Here is a 23,579-nt window from a genome sequence, read left to right as displayed (position 1 = left end):
GCTCTATTAACACATAGTGAGTGAGAAAGGTGACTGAAGAAGAAAAACTCAATGCATCATGGGAATCCACCAGCAGCCTACACCTATTGCAGTATAACTAAGGGAGGATTCAGGGTCACCTGATCCATCCCTAACTGTATGCTTTAGCAGAAAGGAAAGTTTGAAGCCTAATCTTGAAAGTAGAGATAGTGTCTGGCTCCCGAATCCAAACAGGAAGCTGGTTCCATAGAAGAGGGGCCTGAAAACTGAAGGCTCTGCTTCCCATTCTAGTTTTAAATACTCTAGGAACAACAAGTCAGCTTAATCCACAACTGTTTGGTTTTACCTTTCAGTGGGTCTACAGTCTACAGAGCACTGCAGTTCACCCGATGTCTTCAGGGTGGCGTTACAAACACCGCTGAGTCCTTCAAAAGTAAAAGTCCCAAAGTACTACTGGTCACCTTCTCCATCAAACTGATCTAGTGACTGATTAATTGCCTCCAGAAAAAGATGAGATTGAGCAGACTGATCAGTGAGCTGCTGCCAATCAGAGTTTCAAACGAGCAGCTGATTTATGGATTTTAATCCAGTTATTAGTAAACAAAAAGGATATATTATTGTCAGGCTTACTTTATTACATTCTCTGAAGCTTTTTTAAAATCATTTTGCTCTCACAAACACAGATTGTGCTTTATTCACAGGGGAGGTGTATTAGTTTCTCTGTGAAGCTGAGGTGGAGAAACTGAAGCAGGTGTTGTAACAAAGTGATTTTCAATGTTTCAATGTTTGTTTGCTTTGTATGTGTAATGTCTTATATTGGTAAACAGACTGTAGAGAACATGATTTAGAGATGAATTATATATTAAGTTATGTTGTAAGTATGAACCTGTGTTATTGTACCTGCTTTATAACCAATCCAGTCCTTTTTGGCCACTTAAAATATCTTTATTGAACTACTTCGTTATATCTGCTGCCATCTTAACCAACTTTCTCTTGAAAAAACACACTTTTAATGTCAAAGAGACTTATTAGCTGGATAAAACAAGAGTGTTGTTGGTGGCTCAAGACAACTTGAGATCATTTGAGGGATGCATTTGACATATGTTTCACATATCATAGGCCAAAAATCATTTACACCAATACAAGCAGTCATTTTTTGGCAAATAACATGAAATTGCTGCAGATTTCAGGCAGACGATGAGTTTTTTGAACTACAAGTAAGAAATCCTCAAACCTTAAAGAAACAAGCATACAAACTCTGGAGGAGGAGATAGTTTAACAGACATGTTAATCCTTCTTTAATGAACTGGACGGAATCGTTTTGAGCCCAGTCAAAAGTAAGTGGTCCTGGCGTGTTTTCTTTCATATGTGAAACAGGGGGGAGAAAATAAACATTAAATCAGCAGAAATTTAAACGTAGTTTGGCTGAAAGATATTTCCGGTGATTCTCGGGAAGAACCGGCGCGATTAAAACTGAGTGCGGGATTTATTATGACTACAGCCACTTCAGCTTCACCTCTCACACAGGAACCAACAGCGGAATCGAACCCTTAAAGTTCTCTCTCAAATGAAACCAGTACTCACATAGATGTTGAGTTTCAACGCTAAGGCCGCCGGTGAGGTCTATTTTCATCCTGTAGCAGGTCACAGCCCGGCAGGTAGGTCAACACCGTAGCTGTTCACCTGTCCAGGTGTTTCAGGAAGTGCTGTCGTCACCAGAGAGCCAGCCCGGGGGGAGGGGTAGGGAGCTTTGTGTGCAGGGAGGGGTTCAGTTCCGCCCATCATCAGCTGAGTGAAGAAAAACAAACAAGAGTCTCTTCACAACATTTAACTTCACAATGAGAGACAGGAAGTCAGCAAATGAAACAATATGGTCAAAAACAAGATCAATAATTTAATCTCTGAGCAGTTCGACCTAATAGATCTCAACCCATCACACATTCCTCTGGAATATTTTCACTTTATGAAAGTTAGAGCACAAATATTTAAACTTTAGTCCTGAAGCTCCCCCTGCTGGCACTGAGAGTAATTACAGACAGATCCCTGCAGTTCCTCTGAGGTCCAGCAGTGGCAGCAGTGAGTCAGTGCCCGTAAACTCCCATGTTAAAACTTTGCAGCAGAAATAAACATGCTTAAAGCCTGATACACAATCTCATCATGTCTCTATAGATAATTTCCTCCTTTATAACAACTCCAAGGGGGGAGGATGGTTCCTAAACTCACCTGTATAAATCAGGGGGCGTGGCCTAATTGACTGGCAAGTGGATGATCACAAAGGCTCGTGTAGCTGCTAGCTGTCTGCTAACTGGACCGCTGGACTGTGTTTGTGATGTTGGAGCCTTTTGGAGCATCTTTAATGGCATCATGTGACTACTGTGAGGTTACTGTATTAACAGACCATCCAGGAAGGATGTGTGTGTGAGTGAGAGAAAGAGACGCTCCCGTACAGTCTGTGGATGCAGGCGATAGCTCGCTATCCCTGCTGACACCAGATTTAAAATGTAAATAGTGTTAAAGAGGACTTGTGTGCTTATGACTTTATTCTTAACAAATCGTTCCTAAACTTCAGATCATTCTAGAAATGAGCTGTTTGTTTAGATTACAGCATTGCTATTAAACTTGGTGACTCTGTCCCATGAGTCAGTGTCATTGTGGCAGAAATGGGCCTCCATATACAGAGCTGTGTGGTTTTGGAATGAGGCGTTGGCCGATTGGAGGGATCAGACAGATTAGATGCTGTGCAGCGCATCAGAGGAAAACTGAATCATCGAAGGATGAAGAAAAAGCCGTCAGCCTCTCTGAATCTGAACACGTCTCTTTAATGTTTTGAACACAGTCTGTCAGACTTGAAACACCACAGGGTGCAGCTCACACAGAGGCAGGGTAGAACAGATCCCATCAATGTGACCCGCACAGGTTAGCGGCACACTCATCTGGCCGCTGTGGAACAGGTGAGGCTGCTGGCAGTGTTCCCAGCTCACTGACTCGACATTAAAAGAACTCCCCCAGGCTCTGTTTCCATGAAGCAGCATCACCAAATTACCTGAACCACACCTGGGGCCTGCTCTCACCTGGTGTAAGTGTGTAAATCGGCAAGGCGGTGCGTGGAAACGGAGCCTGAAGAGGAACAACAGGAATGTGGTTCGACTCGGAACAGCCGTACAGAAGTTCATTCATGACAAAACTACTGACAGAGGGGAGATCTGAAACCCTGGCGAAAGCAAAGCTCTCTGCAGGTCAAAGGTCAACACCTGAAAACAGTTTCAATTGCTGGTGCAGATACAGCTACTGATTTTGGCAGGGGAAAGCTTGTCCAAGCTCTTATTTTAGCGGGCAGTTTGAGATAACAGGAAAAGCTGGAATAGCAGCTAAAACATAGAATCGGTTTAAAATTTTGAAACAAATAATTATCAGATCCTTTAAACTCTGTTCAAAAACAACAGAACAAAGTTGAAACTGAGAAGTTTTAAAAATGTGCCAATGCAGCAGCAGGTTTGTTTTAAAAGCTTCTGAAGGAGATCCACCGACAGCTGCAGTCTGCGCCAGATCTGTTTGTCAAATGATCTGTCTCAAAGATCTGTTTTCAAAGTTCTCCCCACTAAAGCTAATGATCAGCTGACCACATGCTTCCTGTGCCGTGACTCCATCACCTCCACCTGCTGATCTGCTCTGCAGCAGTTTTTGCAGTTTTGTGGTGGCCCACCAGAGGGCTCCACTCACACCAAGGTCGGGAGGAGAGGTTCTGCTGGTTTTTGGCACAATGTGTTCAGTTGTTGTGTGGAGATGAATAAAGTCGGAATGGAAAGTTACAGCTCCTATGTCGTCTGTACAATACCTCCACAGTTTCATATTTTTTGTCCACGACAGCAACTGGACCGGCTCGGCCTGCAGGGAGGGGAACAACCGTGATCCCTGCAAACTTCAGCAGGTCTCAGAGTGCTGATCAGTAGTTTTGTCATGAAAAATCATCCTCTGAGCGTCTGCTCATCTGCTGGACTCTTACTGAGGATCACAGGTCTAGAAAACAGAGTCTCTGGAAAACAGAAACATTCAGGAGAAGTTTATGAAGAGTTTGCTGAGAAGTCAGACTTTTCTTTGCTATTCGGACACCTGCAGGATTATTTTCCATTTTGGGGGTGATCTGATCGTTTCAGACACCTTTAGTCGTTGAATTAGCACCATTTGATCCTGTAGGCATTGCTGAGTCCTACAGCGTGACTGACAGGTGCTAGGTCCAATCAGATCGTCTCTAGCAGGTAAAGAGTTCTGCGGTTGGTTTCTGGTTCATGACGAATGTGTTGTGTCTTTGAGTCTGTTCAGCAGAACAATCACAGATAAAATCTTTTCCATATATAATAGGTTTCTATTCAACATCATATCCACTCCATCCATAAGCATCTTCATTCAGACTCAAAAATCTCCTAAAAAACAAAAACATGATGGTTCTCATGGTGTGTTTTTTCCGGCTGTGCTTGGATGAACGGTGCTTTCATGGCACTGTGACATGAATCACTCTTTGCTCACTCTTAACTGGATGTGGAACGATTCTTCACTTTTTTACATCTTTTGGCAGCATGCTAAACATTAACTGCAACACCACAAATAGCTAAAGCCTCAAACTTAGGTGAACATGCTGAAGAAGAGCAGAGAGCAGACGCAAACAAACCTTCACCATGAGTGACTGACCACCAACACACCACAGAGAAGACAGCCAATCAGCTAAGAGAGGAACCAGCCGCTCAGCTATGCAGCCAGGACATGAAACTAAAGGTTGAAACACAAGGTCCTCACTCAGTGGACTCATCAAGATGCAGAGACAATGTCAGGAGGTCCACATGGGGAGACATTTCTCTGGATCTACAATCATGTCTGCAAAGCGGTCTTCTACAAACTTCCAGAAGGTTCTGCAGACTTCACTCACTGGACAAGGTCAGTAATAAAAATATAAATATTCAATAGTATAAAAGGTCAGTAATGACAAACCTTATTTTCCTCCCCTGATGAAACGGTGCAAACCTTTCAGGGGAGGCTGGAACAAAGAAAAGTTATTTATGCTCTTAATCGCCCGACAGGGCTGCAGGTTAAACATTAACACTTTTACCTGCAATGTCCTGGCATGAAGTCTGTAGTTCATGTGAGAACAATGAAGCTAACATAATGGGAAATTTACAGCTAGGGAGTCATCATGTGGACGATGTACCTGGGCAGATCCCTCACCTGAACCACACAGTGTACTCAGAGTATCACTGAAGAGTACAGCTGAAGTGAGCACTTCCTGATGTGTTCTACATGTGAGACAAAGGATCAGCCTGGAGTCCTGGAAATATAAACCTTATCACTATTTGCTTTTCCCTTCATCAGGATCATCAGGCAGCTCTGATGAGACATCTCTCAGTGAGTTTATGAAGCAGCTCTCCTCTGAGGAAGAACCACCTTGCGGCAGTGATGAACGACTAGTTCCCCTCTCTGACGAACACTTTTTACCCACTTGTCTACAGCGCTCTGCTCACAGACTGATGGATGCAACAAATCAGCGACAAAAAGCTTGATACCAAAGCAATGCATTAGCTGAATTTTTTTTTCATTGCCACCGATACATGAACACGCGAGCGAGCGGCTACGCTAAGCAACGTTTCCACAGAGAAACAAATGCTAGCTCAAAATCTACAGCGAGCTTAAACACAAGAGGATTACAACCATAGAACAGTAGTTTGGTCTTTTTTTGATCAAAATAAAGCATTTAAAGTATACTTTCATATATAAGCAATAAAAAATAAGTAACATCTCAATACTCCAGTAATAACTCTTACATTAATATTGTGCTCATTGGGATTCTATCTCTTTACATATATTTTATTCATTCTTATAGATAGCTATAAATATTATTTTTCTTGTTTTGCGTCCCCGTGCAGCAGGAACTGTGCGGCACCTCCAGCTGTCGACAGTGCAAAGACCTCATTGATATGGTTTATGAACAAACACCTGACCACCGTGGCTGATGGGAGTGTGGAAGGCAATTAGTGGTTAATGACAAGATGGTATGAGGCTGACAGTTAGCACCACAGAAGGTCCAGAGAATCAATCCACTTCAGAACTTTAGGAGGAAATGGTCCAGAGGGAAATATCCACTCAAAAGGTCAAGAATAACCATCTACCCCAATAGGATGAACCACCAGAAGGCCATTAAGGACAGCACTTCGCAGAGGTTCCAACGGATAGATTCCCTGGAGATCCATTCACTCTAGAACTCCAGGAACGATCACGAAGTTCTGAAAGACTAGACGGGAAGTTCTTCTCCAGAGGTTGGTTGCACTAACTTAAGAAGGTATTCATAACCTGATGTCCTAAGTCAGGCCTGAGAAGTATTGGTAGTTGCACCATTCAGCCTTTAGTCTTCTTGCAAATCTTGGCCTGTTTTTCAAACCAGAAAATGAAATTGTTGAGAACTATACACTCTTTTAGCAGACTGATTTGAAACAAGATAAGCTACCTGACCTAGTACATTCATCAACACTGAGAAAACCCGAGCTCCCGGTGAAAACTTCACCAGCACAACAAAAACATACAACCACTGCATAGCAGGTCCGACCCAAGCCAAAAACCAGGGCCCTCTGAGGCACGGAGCCACTGTGCATTTGTTTCTATGAGCAATAAATTAATTTTACAACAAGCAAGCTAGACAGACTGTTACAGATACAACAACGAGGAGTTGACTCTCTTGATCTGTTTGAACTGACTGGAGAGCCTTTAAGTGTGAGTTGGCTCATGACCGAGCATTTAGTGGTGCTGCACTTTATCACACTTGTGCTTCATGAGCATCAACAATTACATGACCATATCCTTGTTTTACTCAGGAGGTCTTCTGTCTATGCCCGGTCAATAAAATGACTTATTTAGGTCCTAATGCCATGCTTCTCAAGTTCTATCACGTTAGACCGCTTGGCGATCAGTGTGTCCTTGAGATAACTAATGATGTTTCAATTTTCTTATTTGTAGTAATTTTTTTTTTTACATTTGCTTTCATCTAAATGAAAAAAGCTGTTTTTAGCTGCTCTCTTACCACAGGGGGTCACAACAGCTGTACAAGTTTAATGTGGTAGAGGTTTACAATGAAGGCCCTTCCTCAAGCAACTAGAATTAAACCAGTGACCTTTTGTTTCCCAAGTAAATGTGTTAACCACTAAAACACCAAAAGTAAACAGTTAGCAAGAATGCTTGCTGTTACGCAACACCCATCTTCATGTGCATGTTCGAGTAAACGAGCTTGCTACCACCGGGCGTAGTTAAGGCTGGCTGGTGCAGTCAACATAAAGTTCACTCTAGACTGGTCTCAAATACTGATCTTGCAGTTAGAACTGGGTTTAATAAAAGCAGCTGCTCCAACTGTCCCCCAATATTAGGCTGGACCAAACCAAAACCCTCAAGAACTCGAGGAGGCCAGAATGAACTCTCCAATGACTAAACTCCAGAAGACCAAGAGGCCAATCAGGTTGAAGACCATCAAGGACCATCTCCTCCACAAGTTCAGGAATGAATTGCTGCTCCAGATGTTTAAAAAGTAACGACTGAATCAAGAGGTTCAGGAAGGATGATCATTAATGATGCTCTTTAGGAAGCACTTCAGTGGAAAATACAAGTCAAACTCATGTCTAATGAAACAGAGCTGAGAGTGACGGACAGACAGTTCAGGACCCTGTAAAGTACCGGAGGTCTCCAGGAGAGACGTCCAAGTTTTCAGACATGGATTGTGGTCCAGACTTGTTTTGGGTTTACCGGCACAGACGTACACTAGCTCAACAGAGCCCAGAGTGTAAATTGGTTAGTTTCATGGTTTCCCTTAGACCTTTCAGGTTCTATGTGGTTTAAAACTTTCAAAACCAGCTGAGTCCTGATCCAAAGAGGTCCAAACCAGTTTACGGGTAGCTGGTCACTGCCGCCTGTTTCTGTGCGAGACGTCGCAGCTCCTCCCTGATGGCCTTTATAAGAGAGGCGGAGGTGTGGGCGGATGGTGATGCGTCCTCAGGCGGATATTCTGGAGTTGGTGAGGTCAAGAGGAGAGGTGGAGCTGATGGGTCCCGCAATGAGGAGCTGGGCATCTGGAAAACAGAGGAAGAGGAGAACTCAGGAAAGGACATCACCTGTGGAAAGAAAGGAGAAAGGGTGAGACATTTCAGTTCCATCTGTGCACCACCGAGCTATTTTCTTTACTGATTTTACCACTCACGCTCTCTCTGCTGGCTCCCGGCCTGGAAAGGTCCTGGTCTGAGTGCTGCTGATTCCAGCTAGAGCCAGTGGGGCCCGACATGCTGCGACCCACCCCAGGGTATGCACCAATCTGACTGGACAGACCCACCTGGGTCAGGTGATGGAGCTGTGCACCTGGAGGTCAGTGAAACCAGTCAGCAGATACAACATTAGTAAATCATCAGCCTGTGTGGAAACAAACTGAATACAGACACAGTCATGTGAGGTTTGGACGTATCAGTGTTACTTTTGGCTTTATTGTCAGAGTCATGAGAAAAAATGCCTCGTCCCACATTAACTAACCTAATCTACAGTCTCTGGGTATTCACACACAATATAACAATGATTCTTTTCAGAAATTTTGAGAGAATGATAATTCTTTCGAAAAAAACAGCTTTCCTAAACTGTTAGAAATGCTGTATATTTGTTGTAGTGTACGGCACCACCAGAGGGCAGCCTCTACCGCACGACCAGTCAGCTGTATTATGCATTACCTCTGCACAGTTTGACTGTTTGAGACAAGTTCAGGATCTAAAACACGTCAGAAAGTGAAAATAAGAGGACTCCGATTTGATTCATTCATTTTACTTTAAATCTGTATATTTCATGGCATAAAGTTACAGAACTGAATGTATTTATTGACTCACTGAGGCCATCCTCAGTGCTGTCACTGCCCAGCAGGGGGCCGGTCATGTTTATAGCTGCAGTGACTTCTATGAACACCCCATGAACACCTGCTGTCAAGTCTGTAAACTGAAAGCACGGTGAGCTGTTATTTGTTGAGGGCTGTGACTGTACCTGTGCTCCCTCCTACAGGTCGAGGTCTAGAGGAGGAGGGTGGGTCCTCATACTGCCCCCTGTTGGAGTAAATGGACTCCTGCAGCTGATCTCCAGTAGACACATACCCTCCTGAGCTCAGCCCCTGCCTGTAGAAACACACAGAGAATGAGCTCTGGTTCTGACCTAGTACTCAGACTGGACCAGGTCTTCTGTATTCTGATACTAACCTCTGCAGCAGGCCCTGGACTGAGGTGGGGGACATCCCCAGCTCTGCATATCTCTGAAGGAAGAAGAGAAAGAGGAGAATTAAACCAGAGCACGAGTTCCTGACAGAAGTATCTGCTTCATCTGCAGGTCCACACACTCACTGCAGAGAAGGGGCTGTGAGGGGGGGCTGCTGGGTAAGAGCCCCACTGCTGGTTTGGGGGCCAGCTCTGAGGGGAGGGGCTGGGCAGGGCAGAGCTTACCCCGGCGCTGCCCTGCGAGGACGGCGACACCAGGGCAAAGGCGTCATCCAGAAGAGAGTGCATCTGCTGCCGGGCCTCTTCAATGGAGGGCTGGGGGGGCATGTAGGGGGGCGGGGCCGGGGCAGGGTCAAAGACCTCGTCAGTGGGGGAGGGGCTGCCATGGTCCGGGGGCAGGTCGGGGTCCGACTGTAGGAAATGAAGTAGAACATCAAGTCAGCGCTCTGCTGTCTTACAAAAAAAAAGTCCACAGGGCTCAAAAAGACTTCCTGTGTCACTCAGAGTTCAGTAACAGTGTACAGCTCTGTCCACGTCATGCTGACGACACCATCAGTAACAGATCAGATCAGCCGTGTACCTCCAAACACTCAAACATTATGTGTGTCTGTAAATGCTTAGAACAGGCCACATATCCAGCTCACACCTACCTTGCTTATTTGATGGTTAAATTTTGTTTGCCTCACCATGTAGGCCACGTTGTTGAGTCCGGGGTATTTCCTGTAGGTGGCGCTCTGATCGGTGAGCAGCCGGTCTCTGTCTGTGTCAGGAAGACTTCCAGGTCCTGGCTGAGCCCGCCGACTCCTAGGAGAGCGCCTCCCTCTGGCAAAAAAACACAAGAGTTTACAGTCAGGCTGGAAACCGACGGGACAATAATGAGCTTAGCTTTGGTGCTAACAGGGATGCGGTTGGTATGTCTTAAATATGATTTCTCTAGAGTTTGAGGCCTCCTCCCAACTGGGCATGTCTGGAGGTGCTCAGGAGGCACTGATCAGACTGATGAAGGAGCACAGCTCGATTCTGAGCTCCTCCTGTGTCAGGCTGAAACGGACATCTTCGAGCTAAGCTCTCTTTCTTAACCTCACAGCAGCAGTACGGTACAACTCCTGCATGGAGCACCAATCCACCAGTCCATCTCAAGCTCCACCTTTCTCTTTGTCCTTGAGCCCAAAGAGAAAAATCAGCTATTGTCCACACAGCCTCCAAGACCTACATCATTTGCAAAGAGCAGGGATAAAATGCTAAGATTCCCAAAATGCACACCTTCTTCACCCTGGCTACCCTTTGAGGTTATGTTCATGAATATTACCTACAGGATCAAAGACATGTACCAACCCTGGAGGACTGACAAGAGTATTGACTGTGTGTCCTTCAGACCCTCTAAGGACATCAGTCCCATTCATCTGGATGTAGTGTTTTCAGTGAGAGAAACAATTCATCATCATCCACTTCTTCTGTCTTTGCTGCCTGCAGGTTCCCCCAACCTTATAAACTGTACAATCAATTAAATCAGTGCTGCAAGTTTTGGTCATTATGCAAATGTAATGCTACGTCCAGATGAACAGAATCAACTTTCTGGGATTTCCTTACCTGTGTGACTGAGCATGCATCAAGGAAGTCTGAGAAGGCGTTTGTCTTTGAGGGAACTGAGTCAGCTTTCACTTTAGTCACACAGAAGCAGCTGTTCATGGAGAATGAAATATTCTTTTTTCACCTCAGGTAGGGTCTGACCTTTTCCTGGAGTCGGTGGGAGTTGGGGGTGAGGCAGCATCGGCCTGCAGGATGCAGTCCATGTGGTCGTGGGCAGAGCTGTAGAGTCGCTGTGCCGCCTCACTCTGAACCGGACCATCTCCAAATGCGTCCATGATGTCATCCATGGACGGAAACTCGCACTGTCCCCGCCTCTTAGCACGCTGTCGCAGTTTGTTCCGGTGATGCTCAATCTCTGACTTGTGCCGCAGCGCCACCTGCAGGAACAGAGACGGTTGACTACAGTTAATGATGATGACCTCATGGCAAGCTGTGACTGGATGTATTTTTGTTGTCAACTCACCTCTGTGTTGACCTTTTCAGTGAGGGAGGGGCTTGGCTGTGATGGGACATGTGGCTGCGGCGGGCTCGGACGTGGTTGCATGGCGATGAGCTGCACCTTGTTGGCCTGACGACGGGTGCCGTCAGACGACCCGCGGGACAGGCGGTCCACATGGTCAAAGATGGAGGACGAGGACAGAAGTTCGTCCGGGCCGCTGCCTGATGGAGCACCTGTGGAAGGAGAGGTCAGAGGACAGAAAAAAGTGAAAGGAGACTTAAAGACCAACGGAGAAGTGAAAGCTCAGACTCCCAGGATGCATTACACCAGTGACCATCTACTGAAAGCTTGCAGAGCGAGTAAGTCAGTCCCATAGACTTCCATGTTAAAGCTTTACAGCAGAAATAAACGTGTTTATGTGTGCAGAGCTACAGTAACTGCAGAAGGATAAAAAGTGACAAGCAACCAACAAGGAGATGATGATGGCGATGATAAGGATGATGATGAAAAAGTGGGAGAAAAAACTTTTTTCCCAGAACAAGCAGCAGAAGAAACAAAGAGAAAATGAGGGAAATCCCTCAGACAGACCAAGACCCCCAGCACAGAGGTCAGAGGTCACATGCAGAGTCCTCTCTGAGAGCCAGAGGACATCCAGGAGGCTGACAGAGTGGCAGCGATGCTTCAGCCACAACTGCGGTCAAATGTTCAGCATTACTCAGGGTTGTGTTTGTTACTGTCAGAGAAATTATTTTACCAGAAATAACCTTCAAACTATGGAGAAGTCTGAATATAAACATTTAGACAACAAGCATGTATATTCCAAGTGTACAAGAATAAGAAAAAAGAGAAGTTAATAAAGTAAGAGTGGAAAGTAAAATTCGCTCCGTCATTTAGTGATGATCAGTATTCAGATTTAGCTTATTGTTGATGACTCGCCTCATAAACCAGGACCTGTTCTTCCCTTTATGAGTTAAGGGATCGTTGTCGCTGGTACTGTGATTACTGGAGACTGATCGATCTGACACAGTCACAGATGTATTATTATTATTGTTTATTCCGTGAATTTAAAGGTTGAGCTCTTGGAGACATAATTAGCTCTGTCTCTGCAGCATCGCAATGCTTCACGTGTTGATAGGAAATGTGGATTGGAGATCGGTGTGTGAGAAGGTGGTAATGTGTTGGCATGGTAACGTACCCATTTTGCTCCTCCCTTCAAGTAGGCAGTGCGTTAAACAGAAAAGACAAAGTTTGAACAGAGCAGAGCCTCCATCCTCTGTTTACAGCCTATTCATTACAAATACTAAAGCTGATGATGTCACTGTGGCTCTCACCATTTTTGGGTGTCTTCCTGTGCTGTTTCCCCTCGCTGGGTGTGGCCACAGGTCGGGTGCTTTCTTCTGCTGACTCCCTGCCGCTCGATTGGTCGCTTCCTAACGAGTCACCGTCTGATGGGCTGAGCCTGACAATGGACACAACAGGTGAGTCATAAAAGTTTCACTGTCTAGTCCCTGTTGGATTCAGTAAAATTTTGAGATACTTCAGTAAAAATGTTCGATGTCGACGATTTCTCCAAATGAAAAGTAATTGTGTCAACGAGCCAGTGAAGTTTATATTCTATATTTTTTAACAAGTTTGTTTAATAAGTCACAACATATTTCTAACCTCCCCCTGCGGCGGCTCGGCCGCGACACCTTGGTGGATGATCCTTTGGATTTGGGGGTGTTGAGGTCTCCGCCATCAGAGGGCGTGGCTTCCTTTACTGGTGCAGGAAGTGGACCGGACTCCTGGATCACCATGATGTCATCCTTACTGTGCTGACCCAGGTGAAGCTTTGCAAAGTCGAAGCCTTTAACGCTGGGAGCCTGAAGCTGGCAGAGGACATGGATCAGGGGTCAGTAAGAACAACCATCACTTTAAAAACTCTGCAGTTCTTCTTACATCCAGCAGAGGCTCCAGCACTGAGTCAGTCCCCATAGACTCCCATAGTAAACATTCATTAATTAGCTCCACCCATTTGTCCAAATATCAGCTAACAAAAACATCATGTTGGTGGCTAAAATCCTAAGATTGCAAACACAGAGGACAGAAAAACACCAGGTGTCATCGCCTGTTAATTTTAAAATTTTTGTTGACCTCTGACCTTTTGCCTCTGCTGGATGGTGTTAATGGCGTCCGGCTGGAACTCAAGCTTCTCGGAACCGCAGAGCTTCCAGTACAGAATGATGATGATGAAGACGGCCAGTACGACCGGGACAACAACACCGACAATCAGCCAGATGCTGCTGCTCTGAGTCTCAGCTGGAGGGACAGAGATCGTCTCCACAGCTGGAAACAGAATGAAAAAGATCAAACTTTATCAATATGACACTTTCTGAACCAATCAGAAGCAGTTTGGACACGCTCAGCATTGGACTCACATTGGGCCAGCGGTCTCTGCACGCGGTGTCCAAGGACAATGGCGGCCCTTTGAAGGTCCACACGGTTCAGAGTGTCGGCGGTCACGTCAGCAGGGACCCTCTCTCCACCGGGACCCTCCACAAAATAAAAGACCTCCAGAGGGCGCTCTGCCCCTGACAGCCTGGAGACCCGCACCACCTGAGACACAACCGGTTCAGTGCACATTCACATTGTACAGGTACACACACCTGTGCAGTTTTTATTTTCTATCTCTGGTGGCATTACTTCAGCCATCATTGCCTTGTGTGTGTACCTGTAGACTGTTGTTGCCCACTGCTGTGGCTCTCTTCCAGCGTCTCCTGCTGGTTTCCTGCAGTCCCTCCTCCAACAGCAGAGCCAGACGTCTCTCCAGACGAGCCTTAAAGCTTCTCTCGGCCACCAGCTGCTCCTGAACTCCCAGCAGGACTGATACCACACAAAAAGGAGTTCGTCAGAGCGAAGCTAACACATACTCCAGGTACCAGGTGTCAACATCATCCACACAGTATAAAAACATCATACCAAAATGTAAAAAAAAAAGAGAGTGGGTTTCTTACCTGTACGGACCCAGGTGGAGCGCAGGTGGTGTGAAGTGTTGAGCTCAGGGTAGTGAAAGGCTGTTAACACAAGTTTGATAAAAACGCTTTACATATTGTCAGTTTAATGTTTACGGTGACGTGTGATGGGTTTGTGTATCGTCTCGTACGTTCAGCGATCTGCAGCGCAGGAAATCCCACGTAGAAGCTGAACTCCACCAGGCTGAGCTTCCTCAGGTGTTCACTGACCTCTGACCCCAGCAGGTAGCCCCGGCCATCCCGCACCGCAAACGTGATGTCGACGGGAACCTTCTGCTCCACCGCTGGCCGGGCCACGCTCATGGTGATGTTCAGCAACTGCGTGAAGAAGTAAAAGAATTTAGAAAAGCGAACGGCTTTAAATTTATGACCACACACGAGGCAGACTCACCTGTACGGTGGCATTCCCTCCCTCATGTAATCTCTTCCGTGTCTCTGCGTACGCCATGGTGAGCCCTCTCTCCACCCGTTCACTGAAGTTGCAGACTCGAATGTCAACATGAGTGGGAACAAACTGCAGCACAGAGTGGATCTGATACCTGAGGTCAGGTATGGTGTACAGTGGTGAAACTGTGGGAATGGGGCCGAAGCGTGGCGGCGGTCGGCGGAGGGCATTGATGACGGACATGGCAGTGAAGATCAGCGGTCCCGACACAACGCGAAAGGCAAAACTGGATGGAGTTCTCAAGAACTGAAAAGGAAACAACCAGGTGAGAGTGGAAGGTTATTAACAATTTTTAAGTTTAGTTTAATATCTAATAAGGATTCAGTAAAGTAAATGAATAAATGAAAGAGAAGGCATTAAAAAAATAAAGAAAAGTATGCATCAGATGGCATATTTTCATGGATTAAATGGTTTTTATTGATTTTTGTGTAATTTAAAAGCTTGGACCTTCTCCTGCTGGCTCTAACAGTCTGTGGACCGATTTCTATGTGAAGGACTAAAATCTAAAGTATGTGAGGTTTATACTCCAAGTGTCTCGATTCCTCTTTTCTGCTCCCAGTAAACAACAAGCTAACATTAGCTTAGAAACAGAGTTCACTATTACAATGTTAATAAATGACCGGCTCCCAGCACAACGCAAACTCCACATAAGCATGAACCAGAACGTCAGTGACACAGTAACACACAGAGATCAGTCTCTGGTCATTGGTTGGTTGCTTTGGACAAACTAATGAGGAAGAAAATCCAGTGAGAAAGACAAATATTAGCTCATCATTGTCTGTGAGTTTGACTAAATTCTGACCAGTACTGCAGATAGAGTAGTGATTCTTGTGACTGCAGCCGAATGAGCTAAAAACAAACACTTCAGAGCGAGAACGTTAGAGGGCAGGCTGGGATTAGCCTGTTTCGTGTGAAGTCTGTGAAGCAGGAGCTTGACTGTGAGGGGAAACCACAGTCAACATCAGCAGGACTGAATCATGCAGATCTGAGAAGTTTCTGTTTGTACCTGCAGCTCCACTGAGCGGTTGAAGTCTCTTTTCAGAAGATCTCGGACCTGACTGAAACCAGCAGACGAGCCTTTGGAGCTGACTGCAGGGCACACAAACATGGAAGACATCAGTGATTAGACAGAAAATGTGCAGCACCTGGAGGTACGGTCACATGACCTTCTAAGGCTCTTACCTACTCTGACCAGGTACATTTCTGGCTTGGTGACATTGCACAGGTATTGTCTGGTGGGTGGGGTCTGGGCCACTCTGGGTGTGGTGACTGGAGGGGCTCTGGTCAGGCTGATGGCTGTGATTTGGGTGGTGGTGATGATGGCGGTGGTTGTTGTTGTGGTAGCCTTAGTAGTGGTTGTGGCCTTGGTGGGAGGAGCCTTTGCTGGCATCTCAGTGACCACTGTGGGCCTCTCTGGTCTCTCAGGGCGGGTGGGGGGTCCCAGCGGCGGAGGGGGAGGCACCCAGCTGGTGGTGTTGGATGGGGGTCGGGAAGGGTGCCTGCTTGGGACCGAGACATAGTCTTTGTGTTTTGGAGCAAGAGGAGTAGGGGTGGAAGGGATCTTGGGGGTGGCTGATGGAGCAGGTGTCTTCTCCTCACCTGTGAGGATAGGTGTAAGGCTGAGGGGAGGTGTGGGCTGTCTTGGGGGATGCTTAGGCTCCAATCCTGGAGGAGCAATGGGGCTCGAGGATGGGGTAGAAGGAGGATGGTGGGTGTGTGTTGCTGTAGGTGTAAGGACAGGTTTGGAGTCGTTCTCGTTTACCTTTTCCCTCTCCTTCTCCTTCTCCCTCTCCTTCTCCTTCTCCCTCTCCCTCTCCCTCTGCCTCTCCTTCTCCCTCTCCCGAGCCAACAGGTTTGTGTAGTACTCCAGACTGTTCATGTCAGGCAGCAGCAGCTCCGTCGGCTCCAGTGGGATCATGTCCTCCAAGTCATAGTCCTCTTCCCAGGTGGGGAAGACATCTGGATGGGCAGGCTGAGTGTGAAGGGGGATGTTGGGGGTTGAGGAGGAGGGGGAGAGGGGAAGTTTGGATGACAGTGAGAGGGTGGGGCGAGCAGGAAAGGAGGTGTCATAAGAGACCCAGTCCCCCCCATTGTCCCCATCATAGGGGTGGCTGGGCAGTGGCGTGGCGAGGGCCATCTCGTCACCTTCAGGTACCATGAAGGACAGAGTCTCCAGGTAGTCCCCAGACCCCCAGGCCTCCTCCAGCGAGGGCCCCTGATCCCAGGGGGGAGGAGGAGTGAGGGTGGGCTGGCTATGTGGGGGGAGTGGTGGAGGTAGACTGGGGGACAGGAGGTCTGGAGGTCTCAGGAGGAGGTGGATCCCCTGAGCACCAGAGTCTGGGTCCTCTGCTGAGCCTGCACCACCACCGTTACTGTGGTATCCAGAGTCTGAGGGGTGGCTGGGAGGTGAGGGTCTAGAAGAGGTGGAGGATGATGATGGTGATGACGGATGTGACGAAGAATCAGTCGTTCTGTTGAATTCCAGCACAACTGTGGGCCAGAAGGACAGAAGTCATGAATTTAAAAGCTCAACATTATACCTAAAGAGTGAGCGTGTGCCATAACCAGATTGTTACCAAACACGAGGGACTCTGAATAAACCTGAAGGACCCTGAAAGAAACTGATAAACATGAACAAATCTGAAGACCCTGAAGACCCAAATAAACCTGAGAACTGGTAAGAACCTAGGGACCCTGAATAAAGCTGAGGGACCTGAATAAACCTAAGTAAAAAATAAGAAAGTAAAAGCAGATCTATGGAGGATGTTTCTATTTTTGTGCAAATCTAACTGAACTTTGTGCTATATTAACATAAAGGTAAAATAGTATCAGTAGATGGGAATACAAACTTTAGTCTGTTTTTTTATTCTAATTGCAGTCAGCTTTAATCTGCAAAAAAAGAAGGAAAATAAAAAATATATCTCTGTTTTCTGGTGCCTGCATTGTAGAGGGTGACTTTGCTCTAAACAGGAAATGGCTACAGTCACGGGTTAAAGTGGATTCAGCAGGTGGGGGAACACTAAAAAATCAGTTTTAGTGGCTCAGTGTGAGGAAAAAAATCAAACTCACAATACTTTCTATTGAGAGCTCCAGTAGATTTTCTTAATGTACAGGCTGTGATCAGCTGACCTGCTGCTCTTTGCGGATTTACACACCTGAATTCAACCAGATGTGAGCAGATGTTTCATGAGTTGTTCTGGCTGATTTCCATACACTGACAGTACACTGTTTATGCTGTCTTTATATCGTTTATATCATTGTTTTCTACTTTAAATCCAACACAGTTCAGCAAACTAACCTGCTTATCCTGCACTAACTTGCAGAGGATTTTCATGCAGCCTTTAAATAACTCAGTTAAGTCTACCTCAGTTTGTTTAGCAGCATGTTTCGCAATATGAAGAAACATAATTTCATATGTACAAACCCAATATCTGATGCAAAAACATGAGGACTTACATGTAAGCTTTCTTTTCTCTCCCTGTGAAATACAGCAGCTCAAAGAAAGGGTTGTAAACCAAAACTAATGAGCCTGTTTTGAAAATGTAAGGAATAGAAAGTTCAGATACTTATTTAAAATGTAGGGAGTAAAAGTAAAAAGTCGTCAGAAAAAAACAACTTAAGTAAAGTGCAGATACCTAAAATCTGTAAGTAAGTATAGTAATGAAGTATTTGGACACTCATTATTACAAACATATTAGTATTTTTGAATTATGATTTGAAGCTGATCACAGCACAAAATAAAGAATAAACTCTGAAATGACAAAGCATCACAAACACAGATCATCTTAATGAGACCGAGCTGTTCTTGGTTCAGCTTCTTTACATATACCGTGTGCGAGCATTCATTCACACAGCAGAAACACACTCCTCTTTTTCCTCCCTTGCAGTCTCTTTAAAACCATTTGTCTTTATGACGCGCGCGCGCGCGCGCGCACACACACACACACTCACACACACAACACACAACACACACACACACACACACACACAGCCTTGACTGGGTCTCTTTCATCTGGTCTTGGCCTTGTTGCCGTGGTGACGCCGTGCTTTGCGGCAGCATCACATGCAGAACAGAGACGATTCATTGGTATTCAGGAGACGACGCCCTCTCACACACAGACAGACAGACTGATAGATCGATAGATGCAGAAAATATTTATCATTTTTTATTACAAAGAATCTCTTCAGACTGATGCACTAGGCTAACTGCTAACCTGCATTTATCTGAGCTCCTGTATTTACTTCTCTCAGCTCTGAGAAACATCTCCTGTTATTCCTGACTCTGAGGTGCCCTCACAGAACAGCTGTGGCTGAGGTATTTTATGGCAGCACATCTGCTTCTGTACTGCATCACATTTATTTTAAAGCGTTGGGTCCTTCTGATTTGCAGATCTAAAATATAAATCTACTCAAATATGACACGATAGTATTATAGATAATCTCTTCAGCAGTAAACCTTATTCTTCTTTCACCTGCTTCCATTAGGGGGTGCCAAAGTGGATCATCTGCCTCCATCTCCCAGTATCCTCCTCTCACACTGACAACTCAGCATGTCCTCCTTCACTACATCCATGAACCTCCTCTGAGGTCTTCCTTTTCTCCTCCTGCCTGGCAGCTCCATCTTCATCCTCTGCCCATGCTTAGACCAGCGGTCCCCAACCTTTTTTGCGCCACGGACCGGTTTATGCCCGACAATATTTTCACGGACCGGCCTTTAAGGTGTCGCGGATAAATACAAGAAAATAAAACTAGTACCGGTACCGAAAAAAAGAAGATTTATTCATAACACACGTGAAAAGACCCAGGAAAACCGAGTTAACGATAAAAACGATAACAAAATAATGCTGAAAACCGATAAAAACCCTGAAAACCATACATTTCACACCTGAGCCTTAACTCTTGTGGCCCGGTACCAAACGACTCACGGACCGGTACCGGTCCGAGGCCCGGGGGTTGGGGACCGCTGGCTTAGACCATCTCAGGCTTCCCACTTCACTTTGTGTATTTACAGTTTTTTATTCACTAAGCGTTCATTATGCGCTTGCTGAGCTCTCACATCTGTTTTATTTCACATCTGCGTAGCTCTGACGGCTCATGGCACAGGTGCTCTATAGAAGAGCAGGTGGAGAATAAAAAATTTAGCCCAGGGAATTGAGCTACATTTCATTGTGGATGTATAACCATGTGATGTTTGTGGTTTTTCTTTCAGTGCACTGAAACAAGTTTCTACGTCTTCATCAGGTTGGACAAACTCATCTTCAGTCTGAATTAAAACACAGCCATGGGTTGAAATCTGACATCCATAATGCAACATGTGATCCACAGAGGGAGCTATAATAAACACACACTACCCAAATCTGTCATCTCTAACACAAGTCCTGAAATGTCGAGTGACGTTTCAGGACTAAAAGTGACATCACACCAACACAGTCACAACCAGCTGACCTCTGAGAGCTGTTTGTGATGAAGCAGCTTCCTGCTGCCTACATCTGATCAGCTGGTGTCACTGCAAACCTCCACAGTCTGACATCAGCAGGTCATGTGACTCTGTGTGTGTGTGTGTGTGTGTGTGTGTGTGTGTGTGTGTGTGTGTGTGTGTGTGTGTGTGTGTGTGTGTGTGAGTCAGTAATGTGGGAGGATGACAATATGGAGCTAAAATGAGACTCAGAAGAAGATTCCTGCACTGCGGTCCTTTTGAGGAAGTCCATGTTCATTTCCTGCTGTGTACAGATGGCTCAGAGGTCAACATTACAACAGCTAACAGCACCTAGCAAGTTTACCTGCAGCAGGTGAGCTTGAGGTCACCATGGAAACCAATGTGCCAGCCACCAGCAGGACCACACCGAGTGTTCGTCTGCAGGCCGAGGTTCTGGGTTCCATCCTGGTCCTGGTGCTGGAGCTGGGGCCTGGCAAGGTCACAGCGTCCATCGTCCTCAAAGGACCGGCGGTGCGGTCCTGCTACAAAGAGCCGAAGGCCCCTCAGGAGGACCTGAGTAGCATAGAACAGCAGTCAGAAAATGTGTGTCCTGCAGGGTTCTCACCGAGCCCAGGAGAACATTCTCCTGCTGGATGATGACATCATCAAACAGATCAGGAAAGATTCAGCTAAAACTCTTTTTTACCTTCATCGTTAGTTACTTTAAAAATAAAGGCTGTAAAGTCGTGTGGAGTAGTGTGTGACCCTCTGACAGGACGGTTCACAGTTGAAACAATTAATCAAAGTTTGAACTAACAAACCTAACTATCAGCCCGACGCATTAACTTTTGTCTCCGAGCTAAAGTCCCAGCAAGTTCTGATACCCTTCCATCCACCCTGACCTCCTCCCTGCTCCAACTCAGACTACAGCTGGCCTGCTCTGGATGTTTAGGTCTGATGCTGAAACCAGTGTTTATGGACTGACGCTGTCAGATAGTAGAGAGACCGATATTCTCGATGCACACCGTCTGTGAGAGCTTTGCTGCAAAGGTAACAGTGATGAATGAAAAACACTAAAGTGCTCCATTACAGTCCAGCAAGAAGCTGAGAAGACTCTGAAGCAGTGAAAATGTAGGAACCCAGGGACAGGTGGTGCTGCAGAAGCATTCATTGTGAAGCAGACGTACTGCTTTGAAAACAGACAAAGACTCGCAGCAAAGACTCAAAAGATTCCAAGTAGATGCACGTATGGCATAAACTGAAACTCCTACATCACCTCATTCTTGAGTTATTGCATTTACAAACTTGGGTGCCTGCCCGCCCGCCCAGTGCCATGACGACATACCCCATCGGACTTTTACGGTTGAGGGGTAAAATCCCCCAAAATCCTCTGCTTAAAGGATCTGAAGGTTTTTACGTGCTGTAGACCCTGCAGCAAACATTTTACTGTGACTGTGCCCTCTAGTGGTGGCAGTGCTTGGTGCAGGTGATGTCCTGATGTCTTATTTTGGAGAACAGCATGAAAATGTCTAAACCCAACCCATAACAAACCCACGACCTAAAGACTGGGGAACATGCTCATTCATTTGGTTTTAGGATGTTCTTGGTGCTGAAGGCTGCAGGGAGGAGGTCGGGTGGATGGACGGGACAACAAAGACACAGAATGATGTTAGTCTAATATTTCAAACTGTACTCGTAAAGAATGAGGTACCTTAAACTTTATCCGGGCTGTTCAGCCGGGATAAAACCCCTCTGAAAATGAAACACGGAGCGTTAAGAATGCTCTGATGTTGCTTCGAGAGCAGCTCAGGTCTGAATGAAGATCACAGCTGACATTTCTGACAGCATGCAGAGCGAGGTCAGGATCAGGGCTGCCACACCATCAGAAGGTCAGCTAGACATGTACCTGCTGCTGGACCCTCACACCTGAGTCACCTGATTTCAGCAGCTTCACATCCTTCATTCTGGAAGGGTGGAGGACATAAACCCAGAACATCTAGGCTTAGGTTACAGTCTAACTCTGAACCTGAAACACTTTCTCTGTGAAGATGATGAAGACCTGCTTCAACCTGCGGGTGGAGCATCTGGACCACTGACTCATTACTTCAGTGTCCAGGTTTGTGATGAAGGCTAGCGGGGTTTTAATCTGATCGCGTCTCAACTTTAACATCAGCACTTCCCTGTGAGTCAGCTCATCGTAACCAGGCTGAGCTGAGGACAGCTTTCAGGTAATATTAATAAAGAGATTACACGCAGTGTCACGTGAGCCCTGCTGCTCCTCACAGCCCCTCAGTACCGAGCAAAAAGGGAGCTGTGCTTTCTCTGCAGAGCACGATTACAAATGGGTCACTGTCCCAGACCCCGAAGCCTATGAGGGTGTGCGGCTGAAGCAGGAGGTTTCAGGCTCGGCTCCACCTGCGCCTCCACCTGCGGAGATTTTTCTGTTTGCGCAAAACATGAAAATGTCGGTTTGAAGGATTTCACGTGTTTGCATAAAGAACCTTCAAAAATGATCAATCAGTCAGTAAAGCAACCATCGATCAATAAGTGAAACCACAAATACGTGACAGTGAATATTTAAAAGGTTTCCAGCTGTTTGTCTGACCGGCTTCACAACTGTGCCTAATAAAGTGACAGGTTGGTATATTCTCTGTCAGTCCGGGTATTTGTGCTCTGCTCGGCTCCGTTTCCAGAACACTCACTCCTCTGCCGGTCTGGCTCGGCTCGGCCTCCTCTCAGATTGACCCCATTATCGGACAGATGCTAACAGCTTCCACCCGCGCGCCGAGTCCGCGACGTGGAGGCTGCATCCGCCCCGTATGTTCGTGTCCGGGGCTGATATGCAGCACTACCCCCCTCCCGGCACGCTCCGGTCCGGTCCGGCACGGCCCAGTTTACCGTGAGGACGACGCTGCCTCCGGTGCACGGCTGAAGGAGCCTCGCTTCTTATAGCGGCCGCGGACACACAGAGCCGCAGACCCGGGATCACATTCAGACTGCAAGCCGGGCCGGGCCGGGCCGAGCCGAGCCGAGCCGGGCTATTCTCACTGAGTCTCTGCCACGGCGGAGACCTACCTGCCATCCTGGAGATGCGGTTCGGGCGCGTCACGCCTCTCCAAGCCGCGCAGCGCGCTCCCTGCGTGGGGAAGAAGGAGGCGGAGAGTCCCCGCAGAATCACACCTCCTCCTCTTCTCCTCCTCGGAAACAGCAGCAATCAGCCTCCACCGCCCGGTGATGTCGGTGCTGTTCGAACCCGTCACATTCACAGCGCGTCCGGTCCCGGTACCAGTCCGGCCGGCCCCTCCCAGCATCATCTGACCCGACCTGCAAGTCAAAGCGCTTCTTCTCACACAATTTATTTGAACCCGCACCGGGACAGGGCCAGGACAGCCCACACGCATCTGACCATGAAAATCAAACAGCAGAGAACTGC

At 46.6% G+C, this 23,579-nt stretch overlaps 1 protein-coding gene across 3 annotated transcripts; it reads right to left on the bottom strand.

Annotated features, from left to right (window-relative positions):
- Window positions 1-2,788: 2,788 nt before the first annotated feature.
- si:dkeyp-27e10.3 (UPF0606 protein KIAA1549) lies at window positions 2,789-23,324 on the bottom strand. 3 transcript variants are annotated; one of them, XM_063501291.1, is made up of 21 exons: window positions 23,222-23,324; window positions 20,511-20,719; window positions 15,913-17,220; window positions 15,737-15,819; window positions 14,677-14,976; window positions 14,417-14,603; window positions 14,268-14,327; window positions 13,985-14,136; window positions 13,692-13,869; window positions 13,415-13,599; window positions 12,937-13,142; window positions 12,606-12,733; window positions 12,470-12,484; window positions 11,299-11,507; window positions 10,977-11,212; window positions 9,896-10,067; window positions 9,471-9,656; window positions 9,231-9,283; window positions 9,022-9,149; window positions 8,204-8,358; window positions 2,789-8,117 (listed from the first exon to the last, which is right to left on the bottom strand). In XM_063501291.1, the coding sequence occupies exons 2-21, from the start codon at window positions 20,656-20,658 to the stop codon at window positions 7,893-7,895; spliced, it is 4,314 nt and encodes a 1,437-aa protein (XP_063357361.1). In that variant the 5' UTR covers window positions 20,659-20,719; window positions 23,222-23,324; the 3' UTR covers window positions 2,789-7,892. The 3 variants fall into 3 exon arrangements, with proteins under 3 accessions (XP_063357361.1, XP_063357359.1, XP_063357360.1); XM_063501289.1 differs by having other exon boundaries at window positions 9,372-9,656; window positions 9,932-10,067; XM_063501290.1 differs by lacking the exon at window positions 12,470-12,484 and having other exon boundaries at window positions 9,372-9,656; window positions 9,932-10,067.
- Between the last annotated feature and the right edge of the window lie 255 nt (window positions 23,325-23,579).

Source organism: Pelmatolapia mariae, linkage group LG17 (genome assembly GCF_036321145.2).
Source record: "Pelmatolapia mariae isolate MD_Pm_ZW linkage group LG17, Pm_UMD_F_2, whole genome shotgun sequence".
Lineage (NCBI taxonomy): Eukaryota > Metazoa > Chordata > Actinopteri > Cichliformes > Cichlidae > Pelmatolapia > Pelmatolapia mariae.
Note: the sequence above shows the minus strand (reverse complement) of the source record. Positions and strands in the feature narration are given on the sequence as shown.

What these genes read in the sequence shown, in the direction of transcription:
- si:dkeyp-27e10.3 (XM_063501289.1), bottom strand. Translation starts at nt 20,658, where the DNA reads ATGGACGCTGTGACCTTGCCAGGCCCCAGCTCCAGCACCAGGACCAGG. An exon ending in CTCAAGCTCACCTGCTGCAG is followed by an intron (nt 17,221 to 20,510) that starts GTAAACTTGCTA and finishes TCTGGCCCACAG; the next exon opens with TTGTGCTGGAATTCAACAGA. An exon ending in GCAGAGACCGCTGGCCCAAT is followed by an intron (nt 13,600 to 13,691) that starts GTGAGTCCAATG and finishes TTCTGTTTCCAG; the next exon opens with CTGTGGAGACGATCTCTGTC.